This window comes from Anolis carolinensis, chromosome 1 (genome assembly GCF_035594765.1).
Source record: "Anolis carolinensis isolate JA03-04 chromosome 1, rAnoCar3.1.pri, whole genome shotgun sequence".
Lineage (NCBI taxonomy): Eukaryota > Metazoa > Chordata > Lepidosauria > Squamata > Dactyloidae > Anolis > Anolis carolinensis.
Genome location: NC_085841.1, coordinates 225,567,076 through 225,587,733, shown reverse-complemented (window position 1 = coordinate 225,587,733; position 20,658 = coordinate 225,567,076). Strand labels below are relative to the sequence as shown.

At 38.8% G+C, this 20,658-nt stretch overlaps 1 protein-coding gene across 1 annotated transcript in view; it reads left to right on the top strand.

Annotated features, from left to right (window-relative positions):
* kif5c (kinesin family member 5C) overlaps nt 1-20,658 on the top strand; it is a 116,942-nt gene that overhangs the window by 19,550 nt on the left and 76,734 nt on the right. The window contains exons 2-3 of the mRNA XM_003224979.4: nt 5,653-5,743; nt 15,048-15,121. Coding sequence (XP_003225027.1) covers nt 5,653-5,743; nt 15,048-15,121 — 165 coding nt within the window. The remainder of the gene's footprint in view (nt 1-5,652; nt 5,744-15,047; nt 15,122-20,658) is intronic.

Sequence of the window (20,658 nt, the reverse complement as noted above, 5' to 3'; positions counted from 1 at the left end):
AATCACCTAGATTTAGCTAGAAGATTAAAATGCAGTATTTTTCCATAGCTAGTGCTCTACGTGAGTCACAGAGAATTTTTTTTACCAGAGCTTATATATATATATATATACACACACACACATATATATATGGTAAATGTAAAGGTTTCCCATGACGTTAGGTCCATATATATATATATATATATATACATATACACATACTGTATATATAAATAAGCAAGTTTATATCCAATCATTTATTTCCAACTTGTGAACATTGTTGTCGAATGTGTGTTGTTGCATTTATTTATTTTTCCTATTTAGGGTAAAGGTAAAGGTTTTCCCGTGACATTAAGTCTAGTCATGTCTGACTCTGTGGGTTGGTGCTCATCTCCATTTCTTAGCTGAAGAGCTGACGTTGTCCATAGACTCCTCCAAGGTCATTTGGCCGGCAGGGAGCACCATTACCTTCCTGCTGGAGCAGTACCTATTGATCTACTCATATTTGGATGTTTTCAATCTGCTAGATTGGCAGAAGCTCGAGCTAACAGCAGGAGCTCACCTCGCTCCCTGGATTCAAATCACTGACCTTTTGGTCAGCAAGTTCAGCAGCTCAATGGTTTAACCCACTGCCTTGTACAAAATGGCAGGTGGTGAAGTGGGAGCTTTAGGTTTTAAAACAAGGGACTTGTGTACAGGATCATGTCTGTTTTTGCTGCTTTCTGGACTTTCTCCTATTTTCTAGAATAAAGAGGAGCGAGAGCAGTCAAAAAAATCCCTGCTGTCATATTCCTTTGGGCTGCATTTACACTGCCATATAATGCAGTGTGGGGATCGCATTAGCCTGGTATATCCATAAAACACACACACAGGCTAATGCAATTTAACTTGGGTTAAGCCATTTAGTGAAAGTGGACCCTGGGTTAAAAATACACCAAGAAGGTCCAAATATTGCTCCAGCAATTGAATCATTCCCCATTTGGGAGCAGTGGAGACAGCATCTTAGATCCCAAATCCCTATCCACGCTTGTGTTCCCATAGCCAACCCATGATCCGGCATGTCAGAGAAATGGGATGAGAGTCCCTTCTCACTCCCTTCCCTTACTCTTGTTGCCTGAACTTCCCTCCCTGTTTATTTGTTATTAAGTGAGCCTTGTAGCTTTGGCGGAGAGGAGGGACTCACTCCTCCCAAGCTGCTTTGCTCACTGAATGAGAAAAAACAGGAATAGAAGAACAGGCAGCATTGGTAGGGAGAGATTTCCTTGGTTTTCTCAGGGGATTGAGGTGCTGGAATCCTGACCCGATGCAGTTTCAGCATTGTTGGGTTGTCAGGCTGGTGTTTCACTGTAGAGCTAGCTCAGGGCATCCTTGTGCGGCTTCAATGTGGCTCAGAACTGGTATTTTTCATGTGGCCAGCATGACTGCATGGAGTGCTGTTACATTCCCGCTGGAGCGGTACCAATTGATCTACTCACATTTGCATGTTTTCGAACTGCTAGGTTGGCAGGAGCTGGGGCTAACAGCAGGAGCTCATTCCGCTTTCTGGATTCGAACCACTGACCTTTCGGCCTGCAAGTTCAGCAGCTCAAAAGTTTAATCCGATGCGCCACCGGGTTATGGTACTTAATTTTCTTTAAAAGCTATTCACATATCTACAGTAAATCATACAACACATCAGGAAGATAAAATTATATGCAAGGGAGAGGAGCAGATGGCGAAATAAAATATAGGCGAATTGCAATAAATGCAAGGATGAAAAGTAATGAAAGGACCATATAGTCTTCACAACTCTATACAGTGTTCCCTTACTACTTCGCGGTTCACTTTTCACGGATTGACTGTTTTGCGGTTTTTCAATAAACGCTAAAAGACTATTATAAATCATAAAAAGTACAATTTACAGCCTAAGGAAGGGAGGAAGGAGAAACCGAAGGGAGGAGAAAGGAACCCAAGCGGCAACAGGAGGAGAAGGAGACGATTTATCAACACACAATTGGTTGATAAAGACTTAAAATAGTGTATAACTATTAAAATAATGTATAAATATTAAAATAAATATAGTGTCCCTACTTTGCAGATTTTCACTTATTGCGGGTGGTCCTGGAACCTAACCCCTGCGATAAGTGAGGGAACACTGTATTCCAAACACACATAGACACCAATGAGAGCATACGTAAATGAGGGAAGACATAAAAAATCCGAAAATTAAAGTGAAGGGTAAGGACAAAGCTGTTAAGGGAGCTATGTATAGAAGGAATAAACTGAAAGGCCAAAAAACAAGAAGAAAAGTGATTAAAGTAGCCAGTGAACTGAAAGAAGCAAAACATGATCAGACTTACAGGCCAGTGTGAAAAAAGAGAGGAGAGTGAAAAACAGGAGTGGTAGTCCTAAGATAATATGAATGTTAATTAACAATTATTTGAAAATGTAAAAACAAATAATGATCAAAAGATTGGTGTCAGGGGAAGGAGAAGCACAGTAAGATTTTTAAAATCTCAAGGTTGCAATTTTCGATCCACATTATGTGAAGAAAACCTTTGTATTGCCCCAGGACTGCAGAGTAGAAATAACATAATGATTCTTCTTCTATAAACTTTTGAAAATGAATGAGCTAGTCTTTTGTTTTGAAAGAATTGATATTTTCTCAGTTCTTTTTTAAGTTGCTTGACTCATAGCATTTTCAGTTCAATATAAAAATCCATACTTTCAGCTACAGAATTGAGACTACAGTTATGATAGATTGCATGCTTACCTCAGTTTTAAAGGGCTCTTCTTGTTGCTGGATGAGTGTGACTATATACCAAAGGATATAAAGCAGTGGTTCTCTCAACCTGGGGTCCTCATATGTTTAGGTCTTCAACTCCCAGAAATCCTAACAGCTGGTAAACTGGCTGGGATTTCTGTGGGTTGTAGGCCAAAACCCTGGGAAAGACCAGACAAAATATAGTTTCCCCTGTTTGGGCAACATAGAGAAACTTTGCTCTTGCATGATATATGACAGTTCACAATTCATATATATCCATTCAGCTTTAAACTACCTGCTTAGGCTTGTCAAAGGAAGTAAATGTCAAAATCTCAGTGGACTAAACATTTAGTGGTCACTGAACTAAATCTTTGTCTGAAGGCAACATGTGATATGAATTGATACAAGGTTAGGTTATGTCCGTTTTTATATTAAGTTAAAAAGTTTTGCAGTCATCAGACCTTGATAGCACTGCAAATAAGGCTTTGTCTGTAAATGTTATGGATAAAATATTTGCCATTGAAATTGGGTCTTGCACCTTTTGTGAGTAATTTTTGGTTAAACCGCTGAGCTGCTGAACTTGCTGGCTGAAAGGTCAGTGGTTCGAATCCAGGGAGCGGAGTGAGCTCCCACTTTTAGCCCCAGTTTCTGCCAACCTAGCTGTTCGAAAACATGCCAATGTGAGTAGATCAGTAGGTACCACTCTGGCAGGAAGGTGAAGGCCCTCCATGCATTCATGCCAGCCATATGACCTAGGAGATGTCTACGGACAACGCCGGCTCTTCGGCTTAGAAATGGAGATGAGCACCAACCCCCAGAGTCAGACATGACTGGACTTAATGTCAGGGGAAACCTTTACCTTTTTTTAATGAATAGAGTCTTCTCATGACATAGTTAAAGTAGGACAATCCCAGTTTAATTATCTTGGCTTCTAGGGAGACTTCAGGCTTGATTTGCTCTTATTTGCTACATGAATTACTAAGGCGTAAAGAGAAAGATCATCATGTAGAAAAGAGTTGATGGAAAGGAGAGAGTCCACTGTAAATGTGAGTAGGACTAACAGTTGCTTTTTAAAAAAAATTGGATGAAGTCAATACTTTATCTAGGTTTTTTCTTTAGTGGGCTGTATTTTGATATTAAGCTAGGGATAGCTGTAGGGCCAGAGTGTTGGCTTTGTCTTTATTTGCTACTAGCTTTGGTATCCAGTGTTGCCTGGGTTATTTGGAAAAGTCAATTTTTAACTGTACAAAATGTACAAGGTTGTGGGTGAATTACAACTCACATCATGCCAGGTTAACTCCGAGAAGCTCCATCAGTACTTAATGTTTGTTATGTTGGGCAAGTTTCCTCTAGATGCATCATCAGTGGATTCCGTGTGTCCTTTGGCTATAGGGTAAACTACAACTCCCACTATGGTGAGTCAGTCTTCTCAAACCCCTCCAGTAGATTGAGTTAGTCATGGGGATTCTGTGTGCCAAGCATGGACCAATTCCATCATTGGTGGAGGTCACCGTTTCCCTGGTAGTGGGTGAATTACAACTCTTAGAAAGGAAGGTCAACCCCCCCCCCAAAAAAAAACCCCTCTAGTCATCAAATTTCAGCAAATCAGGTGTGTGTGCCAAGTTTGGTCCAGATCCATCTGTGTTTGGGTTCACAGTTCTCTCCGCCCTTGGTTTTATTGTTCTTTTGATCTTGTTTAATGTAGTGTATATTTTCTTTTATTGTGTTGTTTAATGTGTTATTATTTGTTGTTCTGTTATATTTTGTTATATTGTATTGTTCTGGGCATGGCCCCATGTAAGCCGCCCCGAGTCCCCGTTGGGGAGATGGTGGCGGGGTATAAATAAAGTTTATTATTATTATTATTAGGTGAACTACAACTCCCCCATATCAAGGTGAATTTTCCCCAAAGACCTCCAGTATTTTTTGCTGATCATGGAGGCTCTGTGTGCCAAGTTTTGTCCAATTGGTAGAGTTTAGAGTGCTGATTGATTGCAGGTAAACTATAAATCCCAGTACCTACAACCTCAAACATTCAGGCGAATTCCCCTCAAAACCCATCAGTATTCAAATTTGGGCATATCGGGTATGCATGCCAAGTTTGGTCCAAATGTTTGAGTTCATAATGCGCTCTGGAGGGAGGTGAACTGCAACTCTTATAAATTCCTCCAAAGACATCCAGTATTTTTTGTTAGTCATGGGGTTTCTGTGTGCCAAGTCAGTTACAGGTCCATCGTTGGTGGAGTTCAAAGTGCTCTTAGATTGCAGATGAACTATACATCTCAGTACCTACAACTCATATAAATCATGCTGAATTCTCCCTAAACCTCTCTAGTATGTTCAGTTGCTGATCAATTCCTCTGTTTGCTGTGTGCCATAGAAAAGAATAGGAAAGGGTTAAGGGAGAGGTAGTGGACGGGGTCATTCAAATTCTACACCAATTGAGAGAGTCAGAAACACGGGTGTATCTGTGGTGGAGGAAACACATAAAATTTAGGAAGCAATGATCCCCATATGAAAGCGTTCAGTTGGGTGGTGGGCAGTATGGTGTTTGTGGAGGACATTGGCAGACTCTTGGACATGTTCATGGCACTCACTATAACCTGCAATATCATTGGAGGGAGAGCCATTGGTGTCTCCTGAGTAGTGGGAGCTATAGCTGTTTGTGAAGGCAGGAGCTTCTCTGTGTAAATGGACACCCCAGCCACACACACATATACATTTTTACTTTTATTGTGTAATAGATAAGAGAATCTTGTTTGAATTAGAGCTGGGAGGGAGTCAAAGACCCCCTTGGCTTTATTTCATGACCAGAGATTGTGGTACTTATGTTGTAGTTGTCATGAGCATTCACTGGAGGGAGGTTTGGTTGAACATAAACATTCTGATTTTGTCTCGCTAATAACCCTTTTCTTTTAAAAAAATTTCAGCAAGGAAAGCCCTATGTCTTTGATAGAGTGTTACCACCCAATACATCCCAGGAACAGGTCTACAATGCTTGTGCCAAGCAGATTGTTAAAGGTAAGCAATGTTTAATGAATCTATTACATGTGGTGGAGCGAAAATGGAGATTGGGTAGAAAACCTTTTCTGACTAGTAGAAGATGAAATGTTTAAAGCAGTGATGCCTCCAACTCCCAGAAATCCCAGCCAGTTTACTAGCTGTTAGTATTTCTGGGAGTCCAAGACCAAAAACATCTGGGGACCCCCAGGTTGAGAACTACTGGTTTAAAGTAATGTCAAAAATACTTGGTTGATAAGGATAACACTTAGAAAGGAATGCGGTCATCACTTAGTTGTCAACACAGATTTATCAAAAACAAATCTGATCTCTTTTTTCGATAGTTACAAGTTGGGTAGATGCAGGGAATGCCATGGATGTAGCATATCTCAATTTCAGTAAGGCCTTCGACAAGGTCCCCCATGACCTTCTGGCAAACAAACTAGTCAAATGTGGGCTAGGAACAACTATAGTTAGGTGGATCTGTAATTGGCAAAGTGAACAAACCCAAAGGGTGCTCACCAATGCTTCCTCTTCATCCTGGAAAGAAGTGACAAGTGGAGTGCGATAAGCAGGGTTCCGTCCTGGGCCCGGTTCTGTTCAATATCTTTATTAATGACTTAGATGAAGGGTTAGAAGACACGATCATCAGGTTTGCAGACAACACCAAATTGGAAGGGATCGCCAATACTCCAGAAGACCGGAGCAGAATTCAAAACGATCTTAACAGATTAGAGAGATGGACCGAAGCTAACAAAATGAAGTTCAACAGGGACAACTGCAAGATACTCCACTTAGGCAGAAAAAACGAAATGCAAAGATACAGAATGGGGGACGCCTGGCTCGACAGCAGTATGTGTGAGAAGGATCTTGGAGTCTTAGTGCAAAACCAGTTAAACATGAGCCAACAATGTGATGCAGCGGCTAAAAAAGCCAATGGGATTTTGGCCTGCATAAATCGGAGTCTAGAGTCTAGATCCAGGGAAGACAAGCTACCCCTCTATTCTGCCTTGGTCAGACCACACCTGGAATACTGTATCCAATTCTGGGCACCGCAATTGAAAGGAGATGTTGACAAGCTGGAATGTGTCCAGAAGAGGGTGACTAAAATGATCAAGGGTCTGGAGAACAAGCCCTACGAGGAGCGGCTGAAAGAGTTGGGCATGTTTAGCTTGCAGAAGAGAAGGCTGAGAGGGACATGATAGCCATGGATAAATATGTGAGGGGAAGTCATAGGGAGGAGGAAGGGAGCTTGTTTGCTGCTGCCCTGCAGACTAGGATGTGGATCAATGGCTTCAAACTACAGGAAAGGAAGAACTTCCTCACTGTGAGAGCTGTTCAGCAGTGGAACTCTCTGCCCCAGAGTGTGGTGGAGGCTCCTTCTTTAGAGGCTTTTAAGCAGAGGCTGGATGGCCATCTGTTGGGGGTGTTTTGAATGTGATTTCCTGCTTCTTGGCAGCGGATTGGACTGGATGGCCTGTGAGGTCTCTTCCAACTCTATGATTCTGTTATTCCATGATTCAGTGATATAACGAAGTTAAATCTCAAAAGTAAACAGTGGGATTAAAATTTATATCTGTGACAAGTAATAGTTTCTAGCATTTTTAGAAAAATTTGTTTGTGGCAGGCAACCTCAGAGGTTGTGAGGTCTGTTGAAAATGGGGCAAGTGGAGTATATGATATCCAGTGTATAAATGGAGTGTATAATGTGTTACGTATGCATTTTATCTTGTTTTATTGTGATTACTTGGGCTTGGCCCCATGTGAGCCGCCCCGAATCCTTTAGAGGAGATGGAGGCGGAGTATAAAAATAGTTATTATTATTATTATTATTATTATTATTATTATTATTATTATTATTATTATTATTTGTTTTTCAGCAATTTTAAGGTATTGTGTTTTTTTTTATAAATAAGTGTTTGCCATTGTTTTCTTTGCCTATGTTGATATTTAAGTACTGAACTTGCAGATATCACACTTACAGTGAAATATGGGAGCTGTTGAGATATTTTTGGGAACTGAGCAGGGATTTGTTTTTTATTTCTGTGTTAGAGTGAACGTGGAGGAAGAAATAGTGCATATTCTTTGCATTTTGCCCTGTCTTTGACTTCCAAAACGGTAGCTCAGCAGTACAGCACTTTTGCAGGCAGAAAGGCTTAGGTTTCTGATATTCCAGATATTACTATGTTCGGTTACATTTTCACCGAACGGTAACAAACTCACGGCATATGCTGTAGAGGAAATGAACTGTGTGCTGGACACTTAATCTTTTTTGCTTATGCATTGTCTCTTTACAAACAATGTCAGGCACTCCCCAAGTTACAAGTAAGATAGGGTCTGTAAGTTTTCTTTGTAAGTCGGAACAGGTCCAGCAAAAAGAGCCCTCTTCGTAATTTGACCAAAAAAGGTGCACGTTAGAGTTCCTGTGTGATTAGAATCCCTTTTTAAAAAGCACCAAAGCTTCCAAGCAATTGAAAGGAAAACCATAGAAATATATAACCTTTCCCTCCAGGAGCCTCTCCTGTGTATCCTGCTCATGCCTGCTCTAAAATGTGTAAATGTGATGGACGAATATTTTTGAAATAAGTATTTGCAACATTTCTTGAAAATTGCCTTTAGCCAATGGCCCTCTGCATTCTGGATGCAACCATCCCCAGCTTGAAAATATTTTTTAAAATCCAAAAAAAAGGAAAACCTTGATTTTTGCCATTATGTGTAAGGGAAACATTATACTTTGTCATTGTACATAATGAGACTTGAGCATCTCATGGAGTTTCGTATCAAACACAATAGAGATCAAGGGCCCACTGTCTAGTATTCCTAGAATAATCTTTTTGTATAATAGAATTAGAAAGCAGTAGAATTTTTTCTATCATCTCCAAGGAGCTAATGATAGGACACTTAAAAAGGAGTCAATTGCCAGTCTGAAGTCTTTACTTTTTAATCTGTTCATATTTGTCAGCACCCCCCAACTTTGACCATAATCTGGCTCAAGTGTAGCTATTGCTTTGGCTATATATTTCCATCTAAAGTTTCCTCGTTCAGCCACTATTTTCTTACAATAGCTATTAATCTTATTAGAATAACCAGCAATTATTTTATTATTTTTGTTAAAAATGAATAATATTATGTCTTCATATGTTTACACTGGCAACTTAGTCTTAGGTATTTATTGTGCAACTGTAGTTTAGAACTACAAACATAGTTTTCAAAACCTGCTCATTGTGGAGGCCATTGTTCTTGTTTAGTAATTAATTTGTCCATTAATATAGATCCTGATAGCATTACTACATTGACCTTTTCTCTTGAATTTGGGGATTCATACCAGAAAAGCACAGGGATGAGCAATATGTGCTCTCCTCCCCGTCTTCCTAAAGATTGCATACAATTTATTTCACTTCTTTATTCAAATACCCAAGGAATTAAAGATGAATTTTGTAGGAGGCGAGTCATGGAGGCCTTGGTAGGGGAGCTTAGCAACTCCTCCTTTGGAATATGTTAACATTGATTTTTGCAGCCTCAATAGCAGTCAGTCTCCTATAAATTACTTCCCCTGCTTCTCTCTCTCTCTTTCTTGCACTGGTTGTTTGTTGTTAGAAGAATAAAAGGCTCTGGTCCATTTTCTGTGTAGGGAAATGGCTGTTGTATCAGCTGAATCTTGCTGACTGAATGGAATTAAGCACCATGGTTACTAGATGGTGTTGCTGGAGTGCATGGAAATGAGAAACTGACAATATAGGCAGCCGGATGAACATGTTTCTTTTTTTTTTTATTGTATCCGTTTACAAGGGACATCTGGAACCTTAGATAAAGGCAAAATGATATTTTAATGATTTCACTGGAATAAATAGCTACCGGATGATCCTCAATCCACAAAGAATAAACTATTGACAGCCACATTTAGTTTATTTATGCTTGGCACTATTTGATAATAAAATGCAGATTTTTGCAGTAGAATGTATTGATGGGCAGGATGTCTGAGCTTTAAAAATGCATATTTGTGTCTTCCTAATATTTTTATTCAGATCAAACTGCCCTATACATAAGATGTGTTTTTTATGACTTAAAGTATGTGACAAAGAAGAGGTGATCCTTGCTGGAAGGATGCTTCTAGTCTGCACAAATATTTAGTCAATGGAAAATAGAACATTTTGCCCCGTTTCAGATTCTGAAAGAAGACAAAACAGGCATGTTCTCTTTTCCTAATCCTATTTGTATTGATAATAGAGCTATTTGCCAGCGAGGTCAGATTAAACCCCTCTCCTCATCTTAATGGCATACGCATACAGGACAAAAACATCTCTTAAATCTATTCACTAGTGACCTTGCTGTGGCATGCAGTGATTCAATAATGGGTATTCCACATATATTGAAAAATATTATGGAATAAGGACAGTCTCTATGAATGAATAAAGGCAAGTAGAAGTACTACATGGTGACTTTACCTTAATCTGTCACAGAGAAAGGTTCAAATATATATATTCTTGTGTGTGTGTGTGTATATACATACATACATACATACATACATACATACATACATACATACATACACCGTGTTCCCTCACTTATTGCAGGGGTTAGGTTCCAGGACCACCCGCAATAAGTAAAAATCCGCGAAGTAGGGACACTATATTTATTTTAATATTTATACATTATTTTAGTAGTTATACGCTACCGGTATTTTAAGTCTTTATCAACCAACCATGTGTTGATAAATCGCCTCCTTCTCCTCACGTTGCCGCTTGGGCTCCTTTTCTCTCCCTTTAGCTTCTTCTTCCACCCTTCCTTAGGTTGTAAATGGTAAATTTTTATGATTTATTATAGTCTTTTAGAGTTTATTGAAAAACTGCGAAAGAGCGAATCCGCGAAAAGCGATCCACAAAGTAGTGAGGGAACACTGTATATATATAAGCAAGTTTATATCCAATCTTTTATTTCCAACTTGTGAACATTGTTGTCGAAGGTGTTGTGTTGCATTTATTTTTTTCCTAATTAGGGTAAAGTTAAAGGTTTTCTCCTGACATTAAGTCTAGTTGTGTCCGACTCTGGGGGTTGGTGCTCATCTCCATTTCTAAGCTGAAGAGTTGGCATTGTCCATAGACACCTCCTAGGTCATGTGGCCAGCATTAATGCATGGGGCACCATTACCATCCCACCGGAGCGATACCTATTGATCTACTCACATTTGCATGCTTTTGAACTGCTCGATTGGTAGAAGCTGGGGTTAACAGCGGGAGCTCGCCCCACTCCCCGGATTCGAACTGCTGACCTTTGAGTCAGCAAGTTCAGCAGCTCTGTGGTTTAATCTGCTGCACCACCGGGGGCTCAGAATAGAGGACCATCCAGTCCTCTTTGAATACACAGTCGAAGCATTTCTAACAGATGGACATCCAGGCTCTTTTTCAAAGCCTCAACAGAAGGAGACTCCATCACATTCCAAGGCAGCATATTCCACTGTTGAATAGTTCGATACATTCCAAGATCCTATGTGGATACCTAATACCACTGATATTAGCAAACTGAATATTTTGTTCATCCTTGGGTTTGAAGGACACCATAGAATTACGCTGAAGTACCTAGAGAGGTCCACAAACACTTCCGGGGAAAATATTTTTTGGGAGTATGAGCAAATGGAAACTTGAGAATATTGAGTCCATGGAAATTTGGTTGTACTGCATAATTTATCGTACATCAGAGTATAAATACAATACAATGGAGTAGATTGGCAATTCCTTACCTGCGTTTTTACTATTCAGCTAGTCAGGTGAGGCAAATTATTCAATTAATGGACAAAGAGTCTGTGAAAACTTGGCTACTTTTAGAATTTAATAATATAAGGCTCTATAGCCTAATGAGATTAGTATTTTTCCCAGTTTTTTTTTAAAAAAACCCTCTCCCCTGATGGAAGAAATAAATTTTTACTGGAAATGGGAAGAAATATCAGAAGAAATTAATTTCAGTGTTGCCTCCTTTTAGTTTGTTTTGAATTTCTCCCCCTTTTTTGAGGAAGATAAGTGAGCTTATTATAAAGATTAGAAATAGTTTGGTTTATATAGACTTTGAGATTTATATTGATTCTTTTCCAAAACATTGAGCAGATGAAGATTCAGTGTGAACAGATCAAGCCAGTAGCCATAGGCATTTTAAACTGCCCACTTCTTTGAACATTCACATGTGTAATACTGCCTTCAAGACACTGACCTCTTTGGAATTTGTGATTGTGAACTTACTGGGTCAAGATCAAGTTATCATTTCGAAGTTATATGATATTATGACTGTGGTTTAGTTTACAGCTTCAATGGAGCATATGATAGTATGGTTAAATATATTTGATGGAATTACAGTAGAGTCTCACTTATCCAACATTGGCTTATCCAACATTTTGGATTATCCAACACAGTATGCCTCCCGCCTGGATCCACAGCTGTTTCTCTAGGAAGCAAGGATTGAACTTTTTATGGATTTAATTTCTGACAATGTTGTTACTGTAAGTTCATTTTATGCAAGTCTATATTTATTTATAGTCAATTTGTTTAGTCAATGTTTTCAATACATTGTGATGTTTTGGTGCTAAATTCATAAATATAGTAATTACTACATAACGTTACCATGTATTGAACTGCTTTTTCTGTCAATTAGTTGTAAAATATGATGTTTTGGTGCCTAATTTGATAAATCATAACGTAATTTGATGTTTAATAGGCTTTTCCTTAATACCTCCTATTATCCAACATTTTCGCTTATCCAACGTTCAGCCAGCCCATTTATGTTGGATAAGTGATACTCTGCTGTAGCTATGGGTTAAGGGGCTGTGACTGTGCCCACTTCTGCGAATGGGACAGTAGGTCAAATGTATTGGGTATTAGGTCAATAGGTTAGGTTGCATACAAGCAAAAAGAAGCAGCAGCAGAAATACACACGCACACGCACACACATAATATACACCCAGCTGAGGGTCTCCCTTAACTCAAGGAAGATCCTGGTGGCCTAAGGCAAAACCCTGTCTGTATGGCCAGCCCAGGATTGCTCATAAAGTCCTTTCCACCAGTTACTTGACCTCTCTTTTCCCATTGTAAATCTTCACAAATGAGTAGAGGGAATGTGAGTGAGTCCACCCCCCCAAGTAAACCACAGCAAAAAGTAATGTGAAGAAATGGGAGTCGCCAAAACTTCTTCTGACCTTTCCCTCCAGCTTTATCAAGGTCCTTGACTTCACCCATCTCTTTCATGTCCTGTTCATGGCCTTTGATTCTCTATTCTTTCCCATTTAGACTTTTCATTTCCTTTGTACACCCACCTACACAACCACCCAGTCCTTTCACCTTCTCCACTCCTTCTGATCTCTCCTGTTCTCCATATCCTTCCTCATCTTGTCCTCACTCTCTTATCCTCACTGTATTCAGGTCTGCCTTCTCCATCTCAGGATTTTCTAGCCCTCATCTTCTTTGCTGAATAAAATCTGGTTCTGTAACTGGATGTTTGTGGGGAGGGAGTGTAGCAATGGGAAATATTTTAGGGGGGGGGTGCTTGCTTTAACGTTCTCCTAATTCGCTAAATGGGGATACAAAAACATAATGAAGAAAGCTCATAAAACATTTAAGGAAATACCTTACTTTGAAGAAAGGAGTGTGTCTTTGGGTATGTTCCCCTAATTCTTTATATTTGGGGGACATAATCTCATTGGTTGTGAGAAAATTTTAGGTTCAGGGAGAGTCAAGACTTCTTGGGAAAACCAAAAGGAACTGGACAATAGGTAAAAAGCCCAAGTGTAATAATTGTTTGAATGCAATGCCAGAATGTAAGTTGGGGTCCAATCCCAGGAATGTCCATTCTGATATGTTGTGCAGATCATTTTAAGTTAAACCCTTGTATGTATATAATATTGAGATCACCTTGTTTCAGGAGCCACGTTGTTACTATTCTTGTCAATGTAACAATGCATGAATGTGGAAGAAACAGGAACAAATTTTTCAGGTTGCTCTTTCTGGGTTTTTTTGGAGACTGTACTGGATATTGTACTACTCTATGAGCTTTATTTGTTCCTATTTTTGTACAAGTGGCATTAAATGGTAAGAGGAACAACCATATTCTTCTCTAGTAGCAAAAATCTCACTTTATTTCTGTTATCAATCTATGCTGGCTTCAGTGGAAGCAACCAAAATCCCATGTTCATGAAAGCACATATCTGAGTCATTGTTTAAGATACTCCAGTCAGCACTATTCCTCTGGACAGCTCCATAGATGCAGGCAAATTCCCCTTTAAGCAATCTGAACCAGAGTGGTTAGCACTTGAACAGGTTTTCTGTTTTTCCGGCTTTGTGAAGTACATCTAGCTGTCAGCTTTGCTCAAGACTTGGAACGATGAACATCTTTTGTTTTAGAGATGGATAATAACAACTCTGGTTAAGTGCATTAGCAAAACTATGCATTTAAAATGCATTTTTGTTGTTACATTTCTGTTTTTGAAATTCCTTTAGGTTATATAATGTGTGCGTCACCCAAAGTCACTGAAGTTAAATGAAAATGGACTTCTCAGATGTTAAAATCTTTAGCAGTGTTACATTCTCAAATTTCTGTGAATGTTTGCAACTTGTGAAATAAAATGTAGTTGTCGACTGTTTTGGTTACATGGAAATAACGATGCTCAAAGAGAAAGTGTCATATGCTTATAATTCAGTAACACATGTTATCATAACATGTGTTGACAACACATTGTTTGACATCTGCTTGTTTGAAGGAATTTCCATTAGCATTTTCTCCACTTATGAGCATATATGTTGTGTTTTTCGGAAAGAGGAGATCTTATGGTCTACGCTAAAATAATAACTAGCCTGCATCCAAACTTTTTTTTAACAGAATACAACCCTGCCATCCTCAATTAAACAAGAAGACAAAGGCATATAACACAATGTCAACTGGATAAAAAGTAGTAGATAAATATCAGATAAATATCAGATCATGTGCCCATTCATTTCCTTTGAAAACGAGGGAGTCCATAGTGCACATAATTTTCTTCTTTCCTTAACCTTTCAAACTGACTACTCTGAATAAATCCATATCCAGTTATTCAGAAAAGTAATAGGAAGGAATAAATGATGTTATTATCTAAATTAGATCTGGCTTTCTAGAAATCCTGGCTCTTAATGTTATCCTAGCAACATGACAATCTGCACATTTTCTACCAAAGTTGCATTTCATTTCCCATTTTCCTCTTTTCTCTCTCTCCCTCTCTCTCCTTCCTGACTTGAAGATATGCATTGTATTGTTTTCCTTGGCTTAATTTTAATATTCCCAAAATAATCTAATTCATTTCTCCCTCTTTTAGATGTCCTTGAGGGCTACAATGGCACAATTTTTGCTTATGGTCAAACATCTTCAGGAAAAACACATACCATGGAGGTAAGAATGATTTTTAAAACCTAAATGTGGTGACAGCAATGACAATGGAGTCAGATCACTGAATTAAATGCTGTTACTAAAACAGAAAACAAAATGAAATGAAAATAGTTTTATTAATAAAAATGCAGTGTTTTGTGTTTTGAATTTTGGCACAGGTGTATGTATGTGTGTACATGCAGTTCCCAAGTTACAAACAACAACAACAACAACACTTTATTTCTACCCCACCACCATCTCTCAAAATGGACTCGGGGCGGCTTACAAATCACTTGTAATGTAAAAATACATATGGTGCAATAAATACAGATACATCAGTATCATAGGAAAATTTAACTCACATCATCAAGATAGGTTCTATAAGTTAGTTCTGAAGTTGCATTAAGTATATGTTTTAATTGTAACTCCAGCCATACACACACACACACAAGCTTTGGATAGTGTAGGGAAGGGTTAGCACTCCATTGTGCTTGTTCAGAAGATTTCACCTCACTTTCAGTTCCCATGCTCACTGGATTTTTTAAAAATGTGGCTTGTTGTGTAAACATGGATTGGCAATAAAGCTTCAGTGGAGACACCTTTTCCACATGATAACTCTTTCAGGAGTGAATTTTCCTTCCGAGGGATAGATTTCTCTCACTTCCTGCTATCTCATCCCCATTCTTAACTATGAGTCATTTGTAAGTTGAATGCTTGTTCCTCAGGGGTTGGCTGTATAGACTATTAGGTGTGTTTACAGTATATCTGTACATTTCATAGTATTTTCCTCACTCACAGATTTTATTCTGAGTAAAGATACTTAGGTTCCAATGCTGTATATACTCTTGTATAAGTCAAGAAAAAGTAGAGCTGGACTACTTATCTATATTTCTACCTTAATTCATATACAAAAGGAACCACTGAGTCTTTCTCCTTTCAACAGAATAATCATAAATTTTGTTTGTTACGGACCTTTCCTCACAACTTAAGACAGGGTAGTAAAAACATACGATAAAACACAATACTACTAAAATACATTTATTAAAATACAGAGAGCAAAGATTAAAATATCAATACTGATAAAATGTAAAGTTACAATTCATGACTTAAAATTGACTGAGTAGGCCTGCCAGAAGAGACAGATTTTTAATTATCTTAAATTTTGGCAGCTCATTCTGCTGTTGAATCTCTTCTGGCAGTTTTAGGGCTCAAACTATCCATGGGTCTTCAAAATCCATGTGGAGTCCCCAGTGGCGCAATGGGTTAAACCTTTGTGCTGGCAGAGCTGCTGACTGATAGGTTGGCAGTTCGAATCCGGGGAGAGTGGGCGAGCTCCCACTGTCTGCTCCAGCTCCCCATGCAGGGATATGAGAGAAGCCTCCCACAAGGATGGTAAAACATCAGTCATCTGGGCATCCTTGGGCAATGTCCTTGCAGAAGCCAATTCTCTCACACCAGAAGTGACTCACAGTTTCTCAAGTTGCTTCTGGCATGGAAAAAAAATTCAAAATCCATAACTTTTGCCCCCAAACTCTGCCCTTGACTAATATATGAGGTTGACTTATACATGAATATATACACTATATGTTCATTTTTGAGTAGTGTGTTGGATTTCCACTGTTGATCATCTAGTGGAAGACAGAGATTCAGCTGAAAAATCTTACTTTGTTTTTTCTTTGGTGTCATTACGTCTCCTTTTCTGAAGAATGGTTTATACATCTTCAGCGAGATATAATAGAGCCTATGAAATAGCATCCACCAGAATGTAATTCAGCTGCCAAACCCAAAGTTGAATCTGCATGGCTGAAGTCATACTAAACAAGATACTGTTCTGTAGGTCAAGAGCATCTTATACTGAAAGAGGGAAGCTTATCCCCCAATGAGGTCCTTTTAGGTTATCATTTTAATCACTTTGTTTTTAATCCCATGTGGTTTGGATAACACTAAATTGCAGTGTCTACTTGCTCATATGGTTACAGTCTAAGGATATACTGGCTAGAATTCAGTGTCACAAGGACACTTCACAAGGTTGCCGTATCGGAAGGTAATTTTACTCTTTTCCTCCCGAGACAACGGTTGATTCTTCACAATGTACATCCAGTGGCTTCCATACTGTTTTCCAAAGCTTATCAGGGCTTTCCCAGGGAGAAAATTGATAAATGGCTGTGTGTTTGCCATAGTTCTGCTACCCCAAAACACTCAACTTTATTTGTGTATTGTTCTCTCTGTTGCCTGAAAGCAAGAGGTCTCTGGGCACTTCAGAAAATACATCTTGTTTGCTATCTGCTCCAGGGAGGCAAATTGTATCCTTTCTATGCTTGGTGCTAAAGTCCTGTGAGAGAAAATTGTGTGCCTATTAATTTATGGCGGCCCCATTCTTCCAACCAATACCATTTCTGAGATGCAGCATCACATGAACTCGTTTTTTGCCATTCTTTTTGTGTCTCTAGTTTGCTAATGATTTATATAAATTTGTTCCCCCCCAGTTTGCTTCCCCTCCTGCTCACTGTCAGAATATCTTTTCTGGTCACTGCAGGAGACTGTGTTTGTAGACATTTGGCAATGACTGATAAGCTTCTTTCAAAGGCTCCTCGCTTCTTATTTTGATAAATAAAAATGCAACTCAAGCTGAAATCATGCAACACAACACCCTGTTGTTAATGTCATAGAGATAGGAAGCAACACAACCTTAATATTTTAAGAATACACACATCTCTACTCTCAATGTGTATTCAGTGTGCTTTGTTTAATACATTTTAATGTACTCAGGCTAGTGTTTTGCCTGGTTTTGGCTGCTTGCTGTGGGCCTATCTGTCACACAGTTGCTTGTTTTCCTTCCAAATGCACATCTGTCACAATAAGCGACTTCCTATTGTGCTGATTTTACTAGGGACTTATGGCCGTAAAGTCCTGTAGAAAGCTCTTAGCCGCTGCTCTTAATTCTTGTCAACAAGGCAGACAATAGAATCTGGTTATTCATTTATTTGCTGTGGTTTAATGTTTTTTGCCAAATTATTTCTGGTTGGTTTTCATAATGTCATGCCAAAATCTCATTATGATTGAGTATGCCCTCTTATTATGATTTGTGATAAATAACATTTTAGGAATCATTACAGCAAAGGTAGTAACATTAAAAAAATGGTAAGCAGTAAAGAGCAGATACATTCTAGTTTCTTGATTTAAACTCTCACTTCTGTAATTAACTTTAGGAAATATGAAATGCTGTTCCTAAAAATGAATGTTGCCTGGAAGGCAACCACTAAGATGAATTTGTGCAGAGGTTGACATTCAAGATAGTAGGGTGTTGTACTTCAAATTAATTCAGTTTGTTCTGTTTGTGTTTTGTGACTTTTTAACATTTAATATACAGTATATCCAACCCTGGAAAAATTGTATACAGTGTTCCCCTCACTACGTGGTTTGTTTTTTGCAGATTCGCTGTTTTGCGGTTTTTCATAAACTATAAAAGAATATTATAAATTATAAAAAATTAAAGTTTACAGGCTAAGGAAGGGAGGAAGGAGAAGCCAAAGTGAGAGAAAAGGAGCCCAAGCCACAACGGAAGGAGAAGGAGGCAATTTATCAATACACGATTGGTTGATAAAGACTTAAAATAGTGTATAACTACTAAAATAATGTATAAATATATAGCGTCCCTACTTCACGGATTTTCACTTATTGCGGGTTGTCCTGGAACCTAACCCCCGCGATAAGTGAGGGAACACTGTGCATGCATGTGTTTGTGAATGCAATTGGAGCAGTAAATAAGTGCAGAGGCTTTTCGAATATGCTTAAGGAATAGTGTTGTCTTTATAATCTTTCCCAATTCTATGTGATAATTGGAATTGTGAAGTCATTGTTTTTTGGTAGCTGGCATTAGGATAGAAGTCATACTCTGTAAAGATACAGTTTAAGGACTGCTCAGTGGAGCCCCCAGTGGCACAGTGGGTTAAACCCTTGTCCTGGCAGGACTGCTGACCGAAAGGTTGGTGGTTCGAATCCAGGGAGTGGTGGTGAGCTGCCGTCTGTCAGTTCCAGCTTCCCATGCAAGGACATGAGAGAAGCCTCCCACAGGATGGTAAAACATCAAACATCTGGGCATCCCCTGGGCAACATCCTTGCAGACAGTCAATTCTATCACACCAGAAGCCACTTGCAGTTTCTCAAGTTGCCCTGACACGAAAAAAGAGAACTGCTCAGTACATTATCTGAAACAAGAGTTTATTTTGAAAAAGATTGACACACCAGAGGGCACCATGATCAAATACTACTTTCTTGTCCAATGATCTTTCAGGCTAGCATTGATACCTTCCAAAATCTATAACTACCATCCTTGCAGGTTATAGCTTGCACACTGAAGTCACATGAAAGTATTCATACTGTGTTACAATTCTGAAAAAATAGTATTTGTTTATATGTTTAATGTGTGCTTGTCTTAAAGTTACCCATAATGATATCTGATTAGTCAAGATAAAAAGCCAAATATTTTAAAGCACATGCATACAGATCTAACAATTTGTAATCCATAGTTTCTTGCTTCTCCCCATTCTGTTTTCTTTAAATATACAACTACCCAAACTTGTACTTCCAGTGAAATGACAGTTTTAAAGGGAACGCAAAACTCCTGGTTTTAGATGGATATGCTGTTTATAAACTCAGATCCATACGATACGAGTGTGTGATTGATGGAAGGGTTCCAGGGCTGCTCTCCTAGGACAAAGAATGTCTGGACTGAGCTGCCGATGTCTGTGCTTTGATTTTTAACATGGATTGTGTTTCATAAAATCATAGAATTGGAAGAGAACAAAAGTTTGCTTTTGTTTAAACGTGTTTGCATTTTAAAGTTTTTATTCAAATCATAGTAGTGTACCATGAATAATTGGATTGTAGGTGTGATAAAAATCCACAGGAATTATAAGATTTCAGTTTTCCGAACAGAAAGAGACAAACAGCAGCCTTTTGTTTATTGTACTGATATTATATACTGATGGCTCTCAATAGCTTTTCCACCTCCACTCTTTAACATAAAGACAGAATAAATGCCATTTCTTCTTTAGCTCAGTATTTCCTACCTTTTTAGAGAATACGATTGGGGGTGGATCAGGCAAGTGCGATCACCCGCTTCTTCTTTGCAGATGGGAGGATGGCACAATAATCCTCCAGCTCAGAATGTAATTAAATCAAAATGTCTGTGGTGCTTGAGTTGGTGGAGGGAAAATCTCTTGAAAAGCCAATTTAGAACCAGAATTACGGGGCTGGATTATTGTAGGAAAAGAGGGGAGTGTTAGCTGCCTCTTGTTATGTGATTCGTCGTCTTACGAGGCTTTAAACACAGCACCCAGCCCACACTAGATCTTTATTAATCCTCCTTTTAATTCTAGACTTTCATTTTAATACTATTAAACCTACCTTTTGGAGGGTGGGTGGCAGCAGGATGGGGAGAGATGTTCATGAATTCCTTAAAATAAAGTCCTTTTTAGTTGAAGATTTCACTAGAGCTTCCAACACGAAGAAGCTTCTAAATATTCAATGTCAGATCCTCTATAGCAGAGGCAAGCTGC